The sequence below is a fragment of the Amphiprion ocellaris genome, chromosome 16 (genome assembly GCF_022539595.1).
Source record: "Amphiprion ocellaris isolate individual 3 ecotype Okinawa chromosome 16, ASM2253959v1, whole genome shotgun sequence".
NCBI classification, from domain to species: domain Eukaryota; kingdom Metazoa; phylum Chordata; class Actinopteri; family Pomacentridae; genus Amphiprion; species Amphiprion ocellaris.
In genome coordinates, this window is record NC_072781.1 from 1,983,075 (window position 1) to 2,003,633 (window position 20,559).

The following is a 20,559-nucleotide window of genomic DNA, read 5'->3' on the forward strand; positions in this document are numbered from 1 at the left end:
TTGTCTCATTTTTATCATTTCGTGTCTACTTTTTGTCATTTTGTGTCATTTTTATCATTTTGTGTTTAGTTTTAGTTGTTTTGTGCCTCATTTTTATCGTTTTGTCTCCTTTTTTATTATTTTGTGTCTCATTTTTGTTATTTTGTGTCTAGTTTTAGTCATTTTGTGTCTATTTTTGGTCATTTTGTGTCTTTGATCAGAAAGGAAATATTTGCCAAACCTTAATGCTGACGGTAGCTGACAAATATTCTCCCAATTTCAGGAAATAATTGTTACATTTGGTAAAATTGTTAATTGTTACAAAGCGACAAAAAAATTTGACCAAAAATGACAAAAGTGAGAATCAAAACAACAAAAAGTAACAACAACACAATACAAATGAGACCAAAAAACCCACAAAATGACACAAATGATACACAAAACAACGAATAAGGCAAAACACAAAATGAGAAAAATCTGACAAACAACACAAGCGAGACAAAAAGGAAACGCAAAATGACAAAAACATGAGACGAAGGATAAAAGTTAGACAGAAAAAAACAAAGACAAGACAAAATATTACAAAAATGAGACACAAAACGACAACAATGAGACAAATGACACGAAACAAAACAAAAACGAGGCAATATTAGACAAAAAAGTTACAAAGCAACAAAAAAATGAACACAGAGACAAAAATTACAAAAAAGAAAACTACAAAAAATAGACAAAAAATACAAGCAAGACAAAAAGGAGCACAAAATGTCAAACACAACACACAAAACAACGAATAAAACAAAACACAAAATGACAAAAATAAGACAAAAAACACAAGCGAGACAAAAAGGAAACACAAAACGACACAAACATGAGACAAACGTCATAAGTCAGACAAAACGGGACAAAACCCAACAAAAACAAGACAAAATATTACAAAAATGAGACGCAAAATGACAAAAATGAGACAAATGTCACGAAACAAAACAAAGAGACAAAATTAGACAAAAAAATTACAAAGCGACAAAAAATGAACACAGAGACAAAAATTACAAAAAAAGAACAAGCGACAAAAAATGAGACAAAAATGAGAAACAAAACGACAAAAACATGAGATAAACGACAAAAATCTGACCCAAAAAAGACAAAAAACTACTAAAACAAGACAAAATATTGCAAAAAATGAGACATAAAAAGACAAAAGAACAATGAACAATCTACTATTTTACTTTATGATCAAAACAACTTGTCATGGTCTAGAAACTATTTTAAATTTATAGTTTACTAATTTAGAATCTGCAGTTAATGTCTTCTCTGTAATTTTTACACTTTGAGGGCCGGATTGGACCCTCTGGAGGGCCGCTTTTGGCCCACGGGCCGCATGTTTGACACCCCTGTTCTACGACTTCATGATCACATTTTTCCCATTTTTTTTTCTTTTTTTGTCATTTTACAGATGAAATAAGTAATCCAGAAAATAATCAGTGTTTTTACAGTTGAATGGAGTGCTGCAGGACATCAATCAAACATCAGTCTTATGTAAAACGCTATGATTCAGTTGTTCCTGAGGGTAATTCTGCATAATAATAATAATAATAACCTGTAAATACTAAGGAGTGCATAAATCCCACACAGCATCTTCTGAACATGACACGGCATTAAAACATCAGCTGTATGCTCCTGGAATAAATACGTCTCAGTCTCTACCATGCATGTTCTGCAGATGGTGTATAAACTTGTAGCTCGTCTAAATGCTTTCTCCTGGGCTGTGGAGGGAGGTTGGGGGAGGCTGGGGGAGGTTGGAGGTGGGACGCTTTGCTTTAAGCATGCAGTGGAATGATGTGATGCTAAAGGGACCATATGCTGCCCAGCAATCAGACGCCACCCACATAAGGACGGATCTAAAAGAGATAAAAGCCCCAGCAGAAGTGATCCACACCGCACTACGAGCAGCCCACTCAATGTGGATTTATCCTCCCCGCTGGCCGTCGCTTCTCTGCACTACAGCAGGGGTGTCCAACATGAGGCCCGCTGGCCAAAAGCGGCCCTCCAGAGGGTCCAATCCAGCCCTCAAAGTGTAAAAATTCCAGAGAAGACATTAACTGCAGATTGTAAATTAGTAAAACTATAAATTTAAAATAATTTCTAGACCATGACAAGTTGTTTTGATCATAAAGTAAAATACTAGATTGTTCTTTTGTAATATTTAGTCTCGTTTTTGTTTTCTTGTCTATTTTTTTGTGTCATTTTTGTTGCTTTGTAACTTTTTTGTCTAGTTTTTTTTGTCTCTCTTTTTATTTCCTGTCGTGTGTCATGTTTTTGTCATTTTGTTTGTCGTTTTGTTTCCCTTTTGTCTCGCTTGTGTTTTTTTGTCTTATTTTTGACATTTTGTGTTTTGCTGTATTCATTTTTTTGAGCATCATTTTTTGTGATGTGTCTCGTTTCTGTAATATTTTGTCTTGTTTTTTTGTCTAACTTTTTCATTTTGTATCTCATTTTGTGTCTCATTTCTGTCATTTTGTCTCGTTTTTATCATTTCGTGTCTTGCTTTTGTCATTTTGTGTCTCATTTTTGTCATTTTGTGTCTCTTGTCATTTTGTGTCTCGCTTTTGTCATTTTGTCTAGTTTTAGTCATTTTGTGTCTCGTTTTTTATCATTTTGTCTCTTTTTTATCATTTCATGTCTACTTTTTGTCATTTTGTGTCTAGTTTTTAATCATTTTGTCTTATTTTTGTCATTTTGAGTCTCATTTTTATCATTTTGTGTTTCATTTTTGTCATTTTTTTGGTCTCATTTTTGTCATTTCATGTCTCATTTTTGTCATTTTTGTGTCATTTTTTTTAATCACTTTGCTTCTAGTTAAAATGAGACATGAAATGACAAAAATGAGACACAAAATGACAAAAACTAGACAGGCCAATAACTAAACTACTCCTCGGCTGTATAGGCGATAATTAAATGAAAGCTACCAGTGTGCTCAGGCATTGGGATTCTCTCATTCTGCTACTGCAACGATCATCTCTCACCTTTTTAATCTTATTTTGTAATATTGGCCGGGTGTTTGCATTCATGCGTGCTTTTATACGTGTGCTTTCCGTGTGTGTTTCTGTGTGTGTCGAGGATCTGCTCCAGATTTAGGAGTCAAGTGCAAATATGAAAATAATTACCAAAATCTCAGCTGCCTGAAGGAACTCCAGCAGGAATAATCCTCTCAGCCATTTCTATCCCCGGCTTGGGCTCGTCTACAAATGCCTCATAATACTGTGTAAACTAACAATGCTCCACATCTTCTTATGAATTAACCCGGTGGTGATAAAGCTGCATGATCACTGAGAACTTGACATTAAAACTCAATGCAAGACCAGTGTCCAAAATGCCAAAATTAGTGTTTTTGTGGCAGGAAAACACACAATAATGTAATGAAATAAAAAGGTCCTAGTTCAGAATTTACTGATTGTAGATTTTGCTAGTTAACTAATTTATGATTTTGTTATCGAACAGCAAAAAAGTACAGCAAAAAGCCCATAATTTGGTAGTTTCACATAGAATAATATGTAATATGATGCATTCAGTGGGTGTGTTTGGTTAATAACGGTCAAAATGATTCACTTTATACTTCTTACTTCTTTCCAAAGCATAAAGAATTCAATCTAGCTTGGATCAGCTCTACAACTGCACAAATATTACTACATAAATCAACACAACGGCATTTCTGCTATGTGGATTTGTGCAGGAGGTCGCACATAAAGTCAGTAGTCGTGCTTGATTCAAAGTGAACTTTTAAAATGTAAAAAAAATTCAGAAAATGGTCCCTTTTTTACTTCTATCTGCGTTGGAATACATAAACTAGGCTGCACAGTGCCATCAAAAGGTGGCAGTAGAGGCTACGTGGCTGTGATAAAAACAGTAGAAGAAACTGAAAACAAAACCAGCTGCTTGCCAATTTCTAAAAAACCTTCAAGAAGAAGAAGAAACAAGCAAAACTCTGGTCTTTTACGACAAAAATGGAGACAAGTCTTCAGGGTTTGTTGTCAGATGAGAAAGTCGGTCATGTTTCATTCTGTTTGGAGACGACAAAAGACAAGACGCTCGACACAATAAAGTTCATTTTTCATATCCAAACATGAACGAATAAAATGGTAACAAATCACTATGTCCATTGCTATTTTCCTTAATCACATTTTTGGATAGAGAGGCCGTTACTACTTCTTCCTGAAATTGGGTGAATATTTGGCAGCTGCCGTCAGCATTGAGGTCTGGCAAACATTTCCTTTCTGACCTTTCCTTTTTGTCATTTTGTGTCTAGTTTTTGTCATTTTGTCTCATTTTTGTCATTTTGTGTCTCTATTTTGTCATTTTGTGTCTCATTTTTGCCATTTTATGTCTAGTTTTCATCATTTTGTGTCTCATTTTTATCATTTGCTCTCAGTTATGTCATTTTGTGTCTTGTTTTTGTCATTTTATGTCTAGGTTTCATCATTTTGTGTCTCATTTTTATCATTTTGTGACTAACTTACAATCTGCAGTTAATGTCTTCTCTGGTGTTTTTGCACTTTGAGGGCCGGATTAGACCCTCTGGAGGACCGCTTTTGGCCCATGGGCCGCATGTTTGACACCCCTGCTCTTCATTGTAAACATCGCCTTTTTGAGGCTGGTGTTTGTCGTGGTGGTGAAATCAGGCTATGAGTCGCTATGGTTTGTCTCTCAGTCCGTCTAGATGGGTTTTGGGGAATGATTTATGCCTCGGTTCTGCTCGCTACACTAATTCGCCAGACACTGCAGTGTTTATTAATTTTTAGGACTTATGCAAGTCGCTGCTCCACTCCGGCTCGTCCTACATTCCCCCGACTGCACTCCGAGGCCGCTGCAGTGTAAACGTCGACACTGAGCGACATCTGGAGCGCCGTAAGAAATTTGAAACACATCATTACTTATTTATCTGTAAAATGACCGAATAAAGTGTACAAATGTGCAGCGGCCTAAAAGTTGTTTTTCATCAAAACATTCATCCCTGCCTCCCTTAAAGTGCTCAGAAGATGAATCTACAGATGTTTTAGTTCTGTTTAAAACAGGGGTGTCCAACATGTGGCCCGCGGGCCAAAAGCGGTCCTCCAGAGAGTCCAATCCGGCCCTCAAAGTGTAAAAATTACAGAGAAGACATTAACTGCAGATTGTAAATTAGTAAAACTATAAATTTAAAATAATTTCTAGACCATGACAGGTTGTTTTGATCATAAAATACTAGATTGTTCATTGTTCTTTTGTTGTTTTGTGTCTTTGTAATATTTTGTCCTGTTTTTTTGTCTTTTTTCATCTGACTTGTTTGTCTCATGTTTTTGTCATTTTGTGTTTTGCTTTATTCATTGTTTTGTGTATCGTTTTGTGTTTCCTTTTTGTCTCGCTTGTGTCGTTAGTCCATTGTCTGTCATTTAGTAACTTTTTGGTCTAATTTTTGGTCTTGTTTTGTGTGTTTGTCTCATTTTTTGCCACTTTGTGTCTCATTTTTGTAATATTTTGTCTTGTTTTTTGGTCCTTTTTTGTCTGACTTGACATTTGTCTCATTTTTTGTCATTTTGTTTCTCATTTTGGTGATTTTTTTTTTGTCCTGTTTGTGTCATTTATGTAACTTTTTGTCTCGTTTTTGTCGTTTGTCCATTTTTTTGTCACTTTGTAACTTTTTTGTCTGATTGTTTCATCTCTGTTGTTTCATGTCAATTTTTTTTGGTCATTTTGTTTCTCGTTATTGTCATTTTGTGACTCATTTTTGTAATATTTTGTAAGATAATTTCTTAAATGTGAACCTTTTTGCACTAAAACAAAGGGAAAAATTTGGAGTTGGTTATTATGTTTTGATTTTACTGATCAGGTCCACTTGAGATCAAACTGGGCTGAATGTGGAACTAAAATGAATTTGCCATCCCTGGTTTAAAGTGTTTACTCACATCATGCCAGATGTTGGGCACAAGTTAAATTATGCAAGAAAAAAGGCTTTGTAAATCTGCATTCATGACAAAAATATGAACTTTGATGTCCAAATTTTGTGTCCTTTGATTTGCACTGAATTACAAATTCCCTAAATGACTTACTACGTACAACATACTCATTTTCTGTCATTTGATTTTGCGTATTTTCAACTGAGATTCATTCTCATGTCCTGCCAAAGCCTCAGAAAAGCCCTCCATGTCCTGCACCCCCCGGTCTTTCATGCTGTGACGAGGTTCTGCAGTTCTATAATTAGCCGGGTTTTTGGGTCGGCCGTAGCGCTGCGACTGAACCAGACTCTTCGTTATGCAGGACGTGTTTTGTGTGCAGAGGCCTAATTGATTCTGAATGAAGTGTGCATTATTGATGAGTCTTTCTCTTTTTGCCTCCGTGCACGCAAGATGTTCGTTCACTTCACGCATCCCCTCTTTTCTTCTCCTGTGGTTTTATAGTTGCTCCACCTGGTCTGCTGCATTAGCATCCAAACTGTGAGCTCAACGAGAAGTGGTTTATTATAGAAGACAGGACAGGAGCTACTCCTGACCCCAGGTTAGCCACAGCAGGCCTCAGTAAACCTGTAATCTGCTTTACCGTAAGTCTATTTACCTCTAGAGACTCTGCAGCTCACAGGGAGGAGATGTCAGGGAAGTAGTTAAGAGTACGCACGGCTAACACTTCTTCTTCATCCACCATCTTGTTTAGGTAATTATTAATAGGAGGCTGTTTAGCATTTGGATTGTTTTGGAGAAGAATGGAAATGTCAGTGTTGAATCAAAGGCTTCACAAATTACACAGATGTTTTCTATTAATTGCTTTTGCTGCATTGAGATTTAAAAGATAGCACTGGATTATTAGATGGATAGACTACAGATAGAGAGACGATAGACTATAGACAGACTATAGATAGATGGATAGACTATAGATAGATAGACGATAGACTATAAATAGACTATAGATAGATGGATAGACTACAGATAGATAGACGATAGACTATAGACAGACTATAGATAGATGGATAGACTATAGATAGATGGATAGACTATAGATAGATAGACGATAGACTATAGACAGACTATAGATAGATGGATAGACTATAGATAGATGGATAGACTATAGATAGATAGACGATAGATAGATGGATAGACTATAGATAGATGGACTACAGATAAATGTATGGTCTGTAGATAGATAGATGGATAGGCTATAGATAGATGGATAGACTATAGATAGATGGACTACAGATAAATGTATGGTCTGTAGATAGATAGATGGATAGGCTATAGATAGATGGATAGACTATAGATAGATGGACTATAGATAGATGGATGGACTGTAGATAGATGGATGGACTGTAGATAGATAGATGGATAGGCTATAGATAGACTATAGATATACTTTATTAATCTTGAGGGAAATTCAAGATTCTGTCATGATAATTTGATCATTTTTGTGCAAAAACCATATGACCTGCCCCATCAAGAATCTTTTTTCGTGGTTGTTACGTGAATCATTGGATGATTAGTTTACATTGAATTTCAGCAACACTGACATTTATACGTAGGAACGCAAAGTGAGTAGTCAACTTAAACAAAAGTTAATTTCCGAAGTTGTTCATTTGTGCTGAAAGTTCAGCTTTGATGTGGGAGTTTAGAAATGAAACCAAAGTAATTTTCTCAGTTCATCAGCTCTTTTTTCATTTTCAGCAACTTGCTCTGGACCCTAAATGGATTAATTATTTTTCTCACTCCAAACCAGGGGAAGTGTCATATTGAGTGCATGTTGAGTTTGATGCCATTGGTTCAAGGTCCTCCATCTGAAATCCTGTTGAAGTGTTGTAGTATTTCTGCTCTGCGTAGGGGAGCAAACAAAAGGACTTTTCCCTGCAGTGATCAATAAAGTATCACATTGTCACTATTACTGAGCCACCCAGGCGGTGGGACACCCAACCCCAGCCATGGTGGAGTCATGCGCTACGCATTGAGCCACACTGGAATTCAATCCCTCGTACTGGCAGTGCCCAGCAGCCACCGTCGACTTGTTCCGGAGAGGAAAACCATGTATATGTCCACCTCTGATCCCTGCATCGGCGGCAGACTCCACTCTCCTGATAGAGTGTCAAATGCTAAGGCGCTCTGCCGGCTAATCCGGTGTCACCTCTTTCCCCTCACTGCTCTTAAAATACCACAACTTGTGTGCGGTAAGTCTGCTGTTACACGGCAGCATGATGATAAACCTGCAGATGACCTAAGTCGCTGTTTCTAACCAGTTTGGACACTGGAAATACCTGAGAAGCACTTAGCTGTCATAAGGCAATTTCCTTTGAGGCTTTGTGTGGCGTTAACCACACAGGAAGGTTTTAGACTCTAGTTAAAAGTTACTCGTCTCTGGTTTTAATGCTGTGTACTGATTATTGAAGGATTGTACCTGGAGACTAATTTAAGCGTGACTTTAGTTCTGTTTGCTGTTAGAGGTCAAAATTAATCTCTTTTGTATTTTTAAAATCACAAATTCAAGGGTTTTGTGTAGTTTGTTACATTTTCACCTTTAATTCACATATTTTTTCGCAATTTTATAGGTGCAAAATGAGTCAACATTACAATTCAGGTTCAAATGTTTAAATGTTTTTGTCAAAGAGCGAACCAGACTTCTTTTTAGTAATTAATACAGGAGGTCCTCGGTTTATGACGTCCTCAACCTATGGCTTTTCATCATCATGTCAGAACGTGGAACTAGTTGGTGAGCGGAGTGGATGAATACATTGTCACCACGGCGCTATCAGACGGCTTTGTTTCCATTCTCCGGTTGTACGCCACCTTGGATTGTGCTACATTCACTAACTTCATGGCTTCCAAGTGTAAGTCAGACTCTTCTGATGCTTGGAAGAAAAGGAAAACCATCTCCATCCAACTAATTAAACTCATGCTTGTAAAATGAGTCATGAGTCATAGCAAACTTGACTTCTTTACTCTTGACACACATTTCAGAGTGAAAATTGGAACAAAAACAGAATAAAACAACCTAAATACTTGTGAATAAATCCTTTTAACTTCATCAGTAAGTCCAAAAATGAAGTTAATTACAACATTACCTCTGTGGCGTTTACAAAGTAGAGAGCCGTGCATCCAGAAAAGCACGTACGTGTGTAAAGCTAAACGTCAAAATAGCGGACAGGAAGTGACAACTGTCAACAGACAACTTCAAAATAAAGGCTTCCAAAGTAAAAGTACATCGATAATTCTGTCTTTAGGGCAACACACTGTGGAAGTGAAATTAGATTTAATAAAACGCTCGGAACAGGACGAACATCGGCATAATTAGATCAAGTTGTAAAAACAGTGAAACATTCTGTTATCTTCTTGTAAAATGATTCATACATGCACGAAAGTCGTTGTTATTCACAACTTTTTATATATTTATATGTTTATTCACGACGCCGGAGCTCCGACTGACTTAAAATCGACTTCCATCAATCAGTAGGAATGGAACTCTGACGTAAGTCGAGGACCCCCTGTACTCTTTTATGTGTAGTGGATAGACCGCCCTAGAATTAATCATTTCCCTTTTTTAGCATGTCTGTTTGCACAATTTGAAAATTTCTCACTTTGATATTTAATTATTGCATTTTAAAAGACAAAATCAACTATTTTGACATAAGACTTCTATACAAAAAGGCTCTCGGTCAGGAGCTGAACCGCCAACGCCTCAGACTTAAACTAAGCTTCCAGTTTGCACGTCCAGCTTGCCAACTTTAGTCTTCCTTTGGCATCCGTTGTCGGAGCTGCAGGACAATTCCGGTCGATTGGTCGCTGGCCCGGGGCATCTCCCGCTCAGCTGTAGGACCTCCATCCCTCCACCCCACCTCCCTGCAGCAGGGACTCCTATTGGTCCTGTGTTCGGCCTCACTCTGCCAGCAATCAGGGCTCGGTGGACGCCGTAGTGTTGGATGGGATGAGATGCGGATGCGACCGCTGAATACAAGCCAATACCAAATGCACGCACGCACACACACACACACACACACACACACACACACACACACACACACACACACGCACACACACACACGCACGCGCGCACTCTCTCTGGATGGTATTGTTTATTTAAGAGTCTTTGTGTTTTGCTGAAAGGTTTGATGCATGACTTGAAAGAGGCTGCACCCATAAATCAACCCGAGATGTTTTAGTCAGTAACATTTGTTGTTTAAGGTTCACTCAAACTGATTTAAATGACTTTTTTTTTTTTTTTAATGAAAGTGACTGCATTCCGCTTTAATTTGTCATCCATACAAAAATGTCACCCAGACCTCTATAAGTGTGAAAATAGTGGTTTTCCATTTGGCTAATTATCTGTGGTTAATTCTAACACATTTGCATATACAGGGGGTCCTCGACTTATGTCAGAGTTCTGTTCCGTGCCGTAAGTCGGAACTCTGGTGAAAATGTAAAAAAGCCGTTACACTCATCACGATATCGATCAGTTTACAGCAGGAGAGTCAAACTCATTTTATTTCAGGTTCTACATTCAGCCCAATTTGATCTCCAGTGTTCCGAACCAGTAAAACCACAGCATAACCTATAAATAACCACAACTTCATTTTTTTCCCCTTTGTTTTAGTGCAGAAAAGTACATTCTGAAAATGTTCACATTTAAGGAATTATCTTTTAACACAACATCATGAAAAACCTAAAATTTCTGAAGAATAATAAGTTCAATTTCAGCAACATTCAGCGTCAGTTTATCATTTCCACATTACAACTTCCAGATCAGTGTCTACAAAGGAACACAACATTTAGTCATCTGGAACTGAACCAGAGAGGATTTTACTTTATGATCAAAATGACAAAAGTCAGACAAAAAAAGACAAAAACAACCAAAACAAGAAAAAATATTCCAAAAACTAGACACAAAACAACAAAAAAATTGACCAATGACACAAGCGAGACAAAAACAAGACAAAAAAAACGACAAAGCGAAACAAAATGACAAAAATGAGACAAAAAAACTCAGGCAAGACCACAAGAAAACACAAAACAACAAAAACTAGAAACAAAATAAAAATATGAGACAAATGACAAGTCAGACAAAAAACAACAAAAACAAAGCACAAAAGAACAATGAAAAATCTAGTATTTTACTTTATGATCAAAACAACTTGTCATGGTCGAGAAGTTATTTTAAATTTATAGTTTTACAAATTAGTGATAATGAGTTAATGTCTTCTCTGTAATTTTAACACTTTACGAAGTTGTCCCAGGGGCCAAACTGGACTCTCTGGCGGGCCAAAAGCATGTTTTAACACCCCTGCTTTATAGTATTTGTACAGCTACAGTAACGACAAACGCTCATTAGCTAACACTGAAACACAACTCGGTAGGAAAATGAAGGACATGTTAGCGTGCAAACTATCCGAGGAATTCACATTCACAGTTCATGGACAATGAGTATGTTTCACTTTAGAAGCTTCACGATGAAAGATGTTTTAAAAACTTGAATAGCTCAGCATGCGTTAACCTTCGTGTTGTCCTGCGGGTCAAGATTGACCCGGTTTAAAGTTTGAAAATATGGAAAATAAATATTTCTTTTCACAGTGAAACTTCTGATGTCCACATTTCCAACATTTTTTGGTGGAAAAAAAGAAATGTTAAAAATGTTTCTTAAGAACATTAACAAAAAAATCAACCAAAATCCTGCGAATTTCACTGGATTTTGGTAGATTTTTATGTGAATGTTCTTTAAAAAAATATCAGCAGTTTTACTGATATATATGGAATCACTTTAGATATTTTTAGGAATTTTTTTGAAAGATTTTTTGAAAATATTTACAAGAATTTTCTTGCCAAATTTGGGGGAGTTTTTAAAAAAAGAAAACTTTTAAGGGAAACTTTTAAGGAATTATTGGAATTTTCTTCCTGAAGGTTTTGCAAATTTTTTAGAAATTTGGGGAATTTTTTTGCAGAATTTTTGGATTTTTTTCAGACAAGGAAACAATATTTTTTTGTGCCCGTAAATGAGGACAAGAGGAGGATTAAGTCTTAAGTAACACCAACATCCATCCAAGAAGATAATGCCTTTGCGTATGAATGCACAGCGTCGTATTAAAGATTTCAGTTCATGTTCCAGTCTTTGAACAGCATCATCTCTAAGGCCCAGAATCTCCACAATTCATTTAACAGCCTCACCTGATGCCGTCGATTGGCAAGATGTGATGGCAAGGTCCTTCAGTTCTGGGCTTCTTTCTGTCAGGAGATTTTATAACATCAACAGCCTGCTTGTCCAAACATTATCACCCATTAGTATCATCTCTGAACGCACTCATATCTGCATTATTACTGTCATTAGGAAAATGTGTGGTATGGAAATGAATCCTGTGCTCACTACAGATCACTAGGTCCTGTTGTCTAGTAGCTGATTTCTGGGGCCTCTATTTACTAAAACGAATCCACTATTGTATGTGAGAAAATAGACTCTAATGAAAATGTTACTGTCAGTGTTGACGGGTTTTAATTTTGAAAAAATGAGGACATTATTGCCTGATTTTATTTCCCAAGAAATTTCCTAATTTTCTTTATTAAGTAGAGAAAGTTCTGTGCAGAAAACTGTTTTCCTGCATTCAGATGCAGTAAAAATGCGTGTTCAGAAAGAATTAGATCCTGTTGGCGATCTCAATATGCACATAAAGATTTCTGGCTGTAGTCGAGAGGAAATTTCATCGCCGTCTGCTTATCTGCGATTGATTTAACAGATGTGATGGTTGCTCATTATTCTGGGTTGTTCCTCTACAACTTAACCTAAATTATCTGCTTCTTCTCTTCTGTCTTTAGGGAAATGAAGCCAGTTACCCCCTGGAAATGTGCTCACATTGTAAGTATTTTGAACCTTTGTTCAATTTTGTTAAAAAAAAAAAAAATGGATTTTTGTGTCCCATTTTTGTGGGTTTCACCTAAGCAGTTGCTTGGCAGGTCCTGTTAGCAAACTAGATCCTGATGAATCATGCCGTCAGATTAATTTAGTTTGGAAGATCACGGCACTCGATAAAATCACGGTGCTTTTTTATCTTTTTGAATGTTTTCAGTTGTGTTCATTTTTATAACCGAGTGACGAATGAATGGACAGAAGGGAGGTTTGAGAAATTAAACTAGTAAATTTGAATTTAAAGAAAAAGGAGACTTCTCTAGTGACCATGTTTGTTGGACGAATCCCCATGTTTCCTTCCTTCTTTCCTTCCTTCCCACCTTCCTTCCCTCCCTCCCTCCCTCCCTCCCTCCTTTCTTCCTTCCTTCTTTCCTTTCCTCCTTCCTTCCTTCTTGCCTTCCTTCCTTCCTTCTTTCGGTAACCAGTATAAGAGGAATAAGAAAATAGATAGGTAATGGGAATTGGGACCAGAGTCAGAAGATTTAAAGGTACGACAGGAGCCCAGATGAAGAATAACTATAGTGAAATATGACACAGACAATGGAACTAGAAAACACAGTTTGTATTGAAATAAAAAAAATAAAATTTGCAGCTGCTTCTAGTATAAAATCCCCCTTGACAGAAAACACAAATAATAAAAAAGATCACGTCCAATCTTAGTTTTAGTCCTTTGTCCTCAGTCCAAATAGTTCAATCGTTCATTCAGATGGGTTGTGTGACATACACACACAACACAGTTCAATCCTACCTCACGTCATGCCTGTAGGTAGGTTCTTTTGGGCAGTGGCTCGCCATCCATTAATGGAGTTCTTCAAAGTTCTTCCAGTAATCCTCAGCAGAGTTCAGGAGACTTCAGTTCTCACACAAGTGCAATCTGGTGTTGGAAGCCAACTCAAAAAACCTGACCTATGGGCAGGGTCAAAATTCAATTACATTTGGGTTTAAACAAAGTAACTGTAAATCATCTCTCATCTCATTTCTCATCTTGTCAAACATAGTACTATTTCACACATTCAATTCAAACATATCATGACCGGTTTTAACCAGTTTTCCAAGTTAAAGGTTGACATATTGAACTTACACACTTCAGGAAAATTAATTAACCTTGTGCAACAATACACAACACACAAACACACAATAATAATTGTTCACCTTAAAAAATGAACTTGTAAAACATAAATACACCGCGTTTCATCTTCTTTTAACTACCAAACGAACACGCGTCAGAATGCTAACATGTTTAGCATAAGCGAATGTAATTTACAATGGTAAAGATTAGCATAGCGGCTAGCGCGATTATGTGCCGATTTGAACTCACCGAAGCAAAGCGTCAGACAGTAACCGAAGAAATAGCCTCCCCCGGCTCTTATGTTTCACTCTGGAACATGGATATTTGGTCTTCTTATTCTTAACTTTTGTACCAACATGAACAGCGTATCTCTCCTACGGCTGGCTGTGGCTCTCCATCTTGTCGCGGCTATTTTTTTTTTTTTGTGCAACATAACTTTATTTCAGAGCAACCAAACCCGGGCGGGACAAACAATCTGATTGGCTGATGTGAAGTACGTTCACATCAACAATTGGTTGTATACTCAGGTTTTTATTCAACACACACACTCCTGGCAAATCAAATTTACCATATATTTTAATGCAATTTAACTTCACTGTACATAGTTATAACTAACTAACTAAGATTTTAACTATTTTTGTATGTAGTAACTATTTATTTTGCTAGAATTTCAAGTGTCAGATTTTATCTACTCTAGTTTATTGATTTTTCTAGTAGTCTACTGTGGGCTACACTTCCTTCCCTCCCTCCTTTCTTCCTTCCTTCCTTCTTTCTTTCCTTTCCTCCTTTCTTCCTGCCTTCCTTCTATCATTCCTGCCTTCCTTCCTTCCTTCCTGTTCAGTTTAAACATCTTTAAATCAGTGCGACTAATTGTGGTTCCTTGAATGTCAGGTTATTTCTATTAATGAACTGACCTTCTCCTCATATTATTTGATCTACTAACATTTTCTGACAGCATATGCAGCTATAAAAACATGAAACAACACAGGCTGTAATGATTTTATCCATCACACCTCCAGCTTTTAATGCCCTGTCTGCTGTCCTTACAGTGTCAGTGTCAGGTTCCTTTTATTTGCATTTTATGGTTTATTTTTTGTGGCTAAGTGCTGAAACAGTGAAGATGTCCTTTTCAAACTCTGCTGTTCTTTATCATGTTGCAAGATGTCTGCCCAGTAGACATTTCTGAGCTCTTCTTCGTCGGAGGAGGAGGAGGAGAGCTGAGGATATGACTCACATTTCTTCTTTGTTGGCCTCCTTCACCTTCACCACCTGATGATACATCAACACAATATCTTCAGCGTCGAGTTGTTTTAGAAAAGCCCTCAGAGACGCAGATTTCTCACTGGCTCCCTCCGGTGCAAACGGCTCGTTTTTAAACCGGGAGGTTGTTACGATCCGGCCTAAAATGGGCTCCGCTGCTTAATGAGGGCTGAGACTGACGGGTCCCTCTGTGTGGCATCGGTGTTCTTCTGGGACGATGTTTAGATCGACCTCGACTACCAAGATAGCTGTTGAGATAATTTTTTTGGTTGCTGGTTGTGTGCTGTGATCTTGATCAGATAATGCAGAGAGGTTTGACAGAGAAATGACGATTTAAACTCACACTAGAGCAGTTTCCCACATGGTGGGGCACCAATAGACTGGGAGGAAAAGATCCGTCTACGCGAAACTAATTAGCTGAACTATCGTTGCTTGACTTGACATCACTTTCAAGATCAACGTTGTATTCACCCGACGTATCAAAGAGTAGATACTGATCAAGATATTATGTGTAGTTTACCTTAGTACTCGCGAGTACCTGACACAGTGCAGAACTCATATATATATATATATATATATATATATATATATATATATATATATATATATATATATATATATATATATATATATATATATAAGCGCGCACACACACACACACACACACACACAATGTTATTGAGGGGGGGCGTGGAAAGTTTTTGCCCTGACAGAAAAAAATTGAGAACCACTGCACTAGAGTCGTGTTTTTGTGCAAATTTGAGTTTTTGTACAAAGAAAAAGCAATTGAGACCTGCTGTTTTCTGTCAAAATGTTTCATATGTTGTTGCTTAGAGTGACTTTGCTGTAACTGTATAACTCTAATCAAAGCACAACATGTCATTTTAAGATAATTTACCAAAACCGAGACACAAAAACATTCTAAATGACACATCTTGTCAGAGCAAGCAAGGCCTCGGACACACTGCAGCTCGTCCATACTTAGATCGTACTACTGTAGCATCATGGGGGGACAGGACCTTGGCCTGTCAGGCCTTTCAGGCATTCCTTCCCCGGGATTATGCCACCACAGTGAGGGGAGGAGGGTTTGGATGATGCCTGACCGTGAACTGAACCCATCAAGGACCTCTGCGTTCAGTCTTCCATATTTACAGCGTCTCTGTTTGTTTGTCTCACTCTCTGACCTGCTTTCTTTTTCTTTTTGAAAACATAGACATGAAACACATTAATTTCAACAGTTGGAGACAGAAATACCAAACTAATCAGTCACTATATCAACAGATACACCTACTAAACCTTTAAAATCTTATTCTATTCTATATTTCTTCCATTTGCATACGAGGTTTGCTGCTGCTCTTCTTCCCTAAATATACTTTATTCTCTACATTTTACTTAGATGTTTTTTGTCCGTCTCTCATTCTCTATTGGTCTTTCTTTGGCTCTCACCCTCTGTCTCTCTCGCCCTCCACCGACCGAGCAGCTGTTCGGCTCATCAGCTGCTTGGACAGGCAGGCATTGGCTGTGAAGGAATTGGCTCTGGCCTGCCGGTCAGAGAAATTTATCCCGCTGCACCTTACAGCGAGACGTGAACCAGCAGAGTCTTAACGCCTACTCACCTGTACCCGCCGTCGGACCGTTCTCAGCGCCGGTTGTTGTCGTCTGTAACCTCACCAGGGGCAGTTTGTGTCTATATGTCACCCTGACAAGACGGATTGTGAAGTGAGGTCATGTTTCTAAGCTGGAGGATGGGTTTTTGAAAGGCCCGTGCCCTCTTGTCAGCGTAGCGTCTCACTACTGCAGGCTTCAGCGAGCTTAGATCAGGCAGAATTTAATGGCCCACTTGTACCGGCGTGCATAATGAGACACACAAACCACACAGACTCACACCTCCACACACACATCCTCTAGCAGCGCACACTCTGCTAAAGTGCATGCACGCGCCCACTCTGTTCCGCCACTCTGCACCCCACACACACACACACACACACACACACACACACACACACACACACACACACACACACACACACACACACAACCCCCTCAACGCATCACGCTCTCAGAGAAACGCAGCAGCGAGCCTGAAACCATCGCAGGTCTGTCTGCAGCCGCCCAAAATAAACGGCGGGCGGCCTGTTGGAGTTCCTTGTTGCTAGGGTTTCCCTGAGGGCGGGAGCCAGAGCCTCTGTCAGTGGGGGTGGTGGGGTGAGTTGGGGGTTTTCTGATGACGGTGCAGCTATAAATACATGCCATCAATGCGCTGCCCTGCTTCGTCCTCTCTTTGGTTCATGCAGGAGCGCCGTACATTATCAGAGCAATCAGCCTAATGCAGCTCTGCTCCTCTTACCGCTGGCCTAGATGAGATAAGACTGAGGGAGAGAGAACGTCTGTGTTTTTTTGCTGCACCTCTTTATTTAGGCCCAGAAATGGCCTGATTATGAAATCCGCAGGTAGAGCAGTCTATTCTGTGCCCACCTTAAAAGCTGCCTTTAAAGGCCTCTCCACACTGTATGATTTAACATCTTATAAGTTCCCAGCTTGCTACGCTGTACGTAGAATCTAATAATCTTTGAAGTGAAGTTTATTCTGTGCAGATTGTCGTTGAAGACGCAGCTGAATCTCTGCCTACGATGAGTCGACGTGAACGCGCAAGAATAAAACGTCATCAGCGTGTGCCGTCCATCCATGAGAAATAAACAACCAAAGCATAAACGGAGCTCCTACAATCACAGGGGATCTAGCCAAACATGAACCCTACAATCACAGGGAAACTAGCCAAACATGAACCCTAAAATCACAGGGAAACTAGCCAAACATGAACCCTACAATCACAGGGAAACTAGCCAAACATGAACCCTACAATCACAGGGAAACTAGCCAAACATGAACCCTACAATCACAGGGAAACTAGCCAAACATGAACCCTACAATCACAGGGAAACTAGCCAAACATGACCCCTACAATCACAGGAAAACTAGCCAGACATGAACCCTACAATCACAGGGAAACTAGCCAGACATGAACCCTACAATCACAGGGAAACTAGCCAAACATGAACCCTACAATCACAGGGAAACTAGCCAAACATGAACCCTACAATCACAGGGAAACTAGCCAAACATGACCCCTACAATCACAGGGAAACTAGCCAGACATGAACCCTACAATCACAGGGAAACTAGCCAGACATGAACCCTACAATCACAGGGAAACTAGCCAGACATGAACCCTACAATCACAGGGAAACTAGCCAGACATGAACCCTACAATCACAGGGAAACTAGCCAGACATGAACCCTACAATCACAGGGAAACTAGCCAGACATGAACCCTACAATCACAGGGAAACTAGCCAAACATGAGCCCTACAATCACAGGGAAACTAGCCAAACATGAACCCTACAATCACAGGGAAACTAGCCAAACATAAACCCTACAATCACAGGGAAACTAGCCAAACATGAGCCCTACAATCACAGGGAAACTAGCCAAACATGAACCCTACAATCACAGGGAAACTAGCCAGACATGAACCCTACAATCAGAGGGAAACTAGCCAAACATGAACAGAGCCCTCGCCCTGCTGACGTTTGTGTTTGGAGAGAAATCCCCCAAAAAAAGGAGGAGGAGAATATGGACGCTACAGTTCCGCCGCTACTTCCTTCCATGCTTCATCCTGTTTTGTCTGGTTGTGGTACGAGCTGGAGGACACATCTAAAAGGCTTCTGCTCCCACAACTCTACTTGTCTTTCTTCTCTGTTTAAATCCCACAACCGTGTTTTGATGCGTTTTGTCTCCACAAATCATCTGTCTGGTTTTAGCTCCAGTGTGGTGCTGATTAGTACGTCATTTCATCCTGCATTTCTATTGGTTAGTTAGTTGTCATAGGTCCAGCAGCAGTCATACTGTGAGATGATCACTCAGAATCTTATGGCAGCTTGTCTTTGGTCTCCATGACAACAGCTGTCCTTGAACCTGTCTCTCAGTGCAACATAGGATCACTGATTTAGAGCCACGACCAAAGATATCACCACCATTCTCTCACCAGTGTTATCTTTGGTCGGGTGTAGTGGCCTTTACATGACTGGTTTTTGTTAGATTTATTCCTGAGCTGTCATAAAATGTAAGATTATAAATAAAACAGGACGCTATTTGTAAGAGACCAGCTGATTAAGAGCACTTCCATAGCGTTGGGTAACTAGTGAGAGACAGATTTTTACTCTTACACTCATGACTGATGGTAGTAACCTGATTTTTTGTTGTTGTTTTTTTTTCCCTTCCTTCAGTGATAATAATGTCATCCAGTCTGTTGTCTTCCCTGGATACTACACCCTCACTGGCTTGGTCCAACCGCGTTATGCAAAGCGGCCGAGTGTCATGTGTCAAACCTGCGTAATTAGTGAGCCGTGCATGTAACCTTCTCATGTTTAGCCAGCCTCACGCCTCGTCCCGTGTGCCTGCAGAGGGCTACATGCAGCAGTTTTCAGGAACACGCCAGCAGGATGTGTGCTCGGCGTGTCGCTGCCTCTCTCCTCCTGTCTGGGTTCAGGTTAGCCGTGGTAATGGAGTCACGTGTCCATTAGTGTCGAGGGCTGAGCACGCTTAAGAGGACACCTTCATTAATGACATTTTGGGAACATTGTGTTTTATAATTAAACAACAAAAATAAATAAAAAAAAGCGGGGAGCAGAAGGCGGTTGCACTCAGCAGATTTTCTCTTCACATGGCTGATAAACGGTTAGACGGAGCTGACCGTTACCTCGTTATGGGTTAAACAGGACGTTTGAAGTCTGAGGTTGACTTTCAGCAATTAAAAAATGCTGGATTAAAAAGTGCTTCCTTCCTTCCTTCCTTCCTTCCTTCCTTAATTCCTATTTTCCCTCCCTCCTTCCTTCCTTCCTTCCTTTAAATACTGGATTGAATGTTGGGATGAAGCTTGTTGAGAGCTCCGTCGTATTACTGTTTCGTCTCTCATTTGCAGACGACTTGGAATATTTAAGCTCGTTGTTTGACACACATCGAAGCTGCATCTCGTGTCCCAGACAGAGCACCATTTGGCCGACGATCGCAGCGTTTTTTGTCGTTAATTGATGCTTAGGTGTGACCGTTGGCCTCCTGTGTGCACTCAGAGGCTGATGACATCTACATGTGCTTTCATACATACACCTCAGGAACAATTGTGGAAACGTTCCTCTTTCGTGTGTGTGTGCGTGCGTGCGTGCGTGCGTGCGTGCGTGCGTGCGTGCGTGCGTGCGTGCGTGCGTGCGTGCGTGCGTGTGTGCGTGTGCGCGCTACTTTGGGGGGCTAACGGGTTCCAGTTGCCTAGTAACACAGTTAAGGGTGCATACAGCATTGATGA

General features: G+C 39.4%; 1 protein-coding gene across 1 annotated transcript in view; it reads left to right on the plus strand.

Moving 5' to 3' along the window:
* Positions 1–20,559, plus strand: part of LOC111570968 (calcineurin subunit B type 1) — a 39,354-nt gene that overhangs the window by 2,092 nt on the left and 16,703 nt on the right. The window contains exon 2 of the mRNA XM_023273992.3: positions 12,780–12,819. Within this exon, the coding sequence (XP_023129760.1) occupies positions 12,780–12,819 (40 nt within the window). The remainder of the gene's footprint in view (positions 1–12,779; positions 12,820–20,559) is intronic.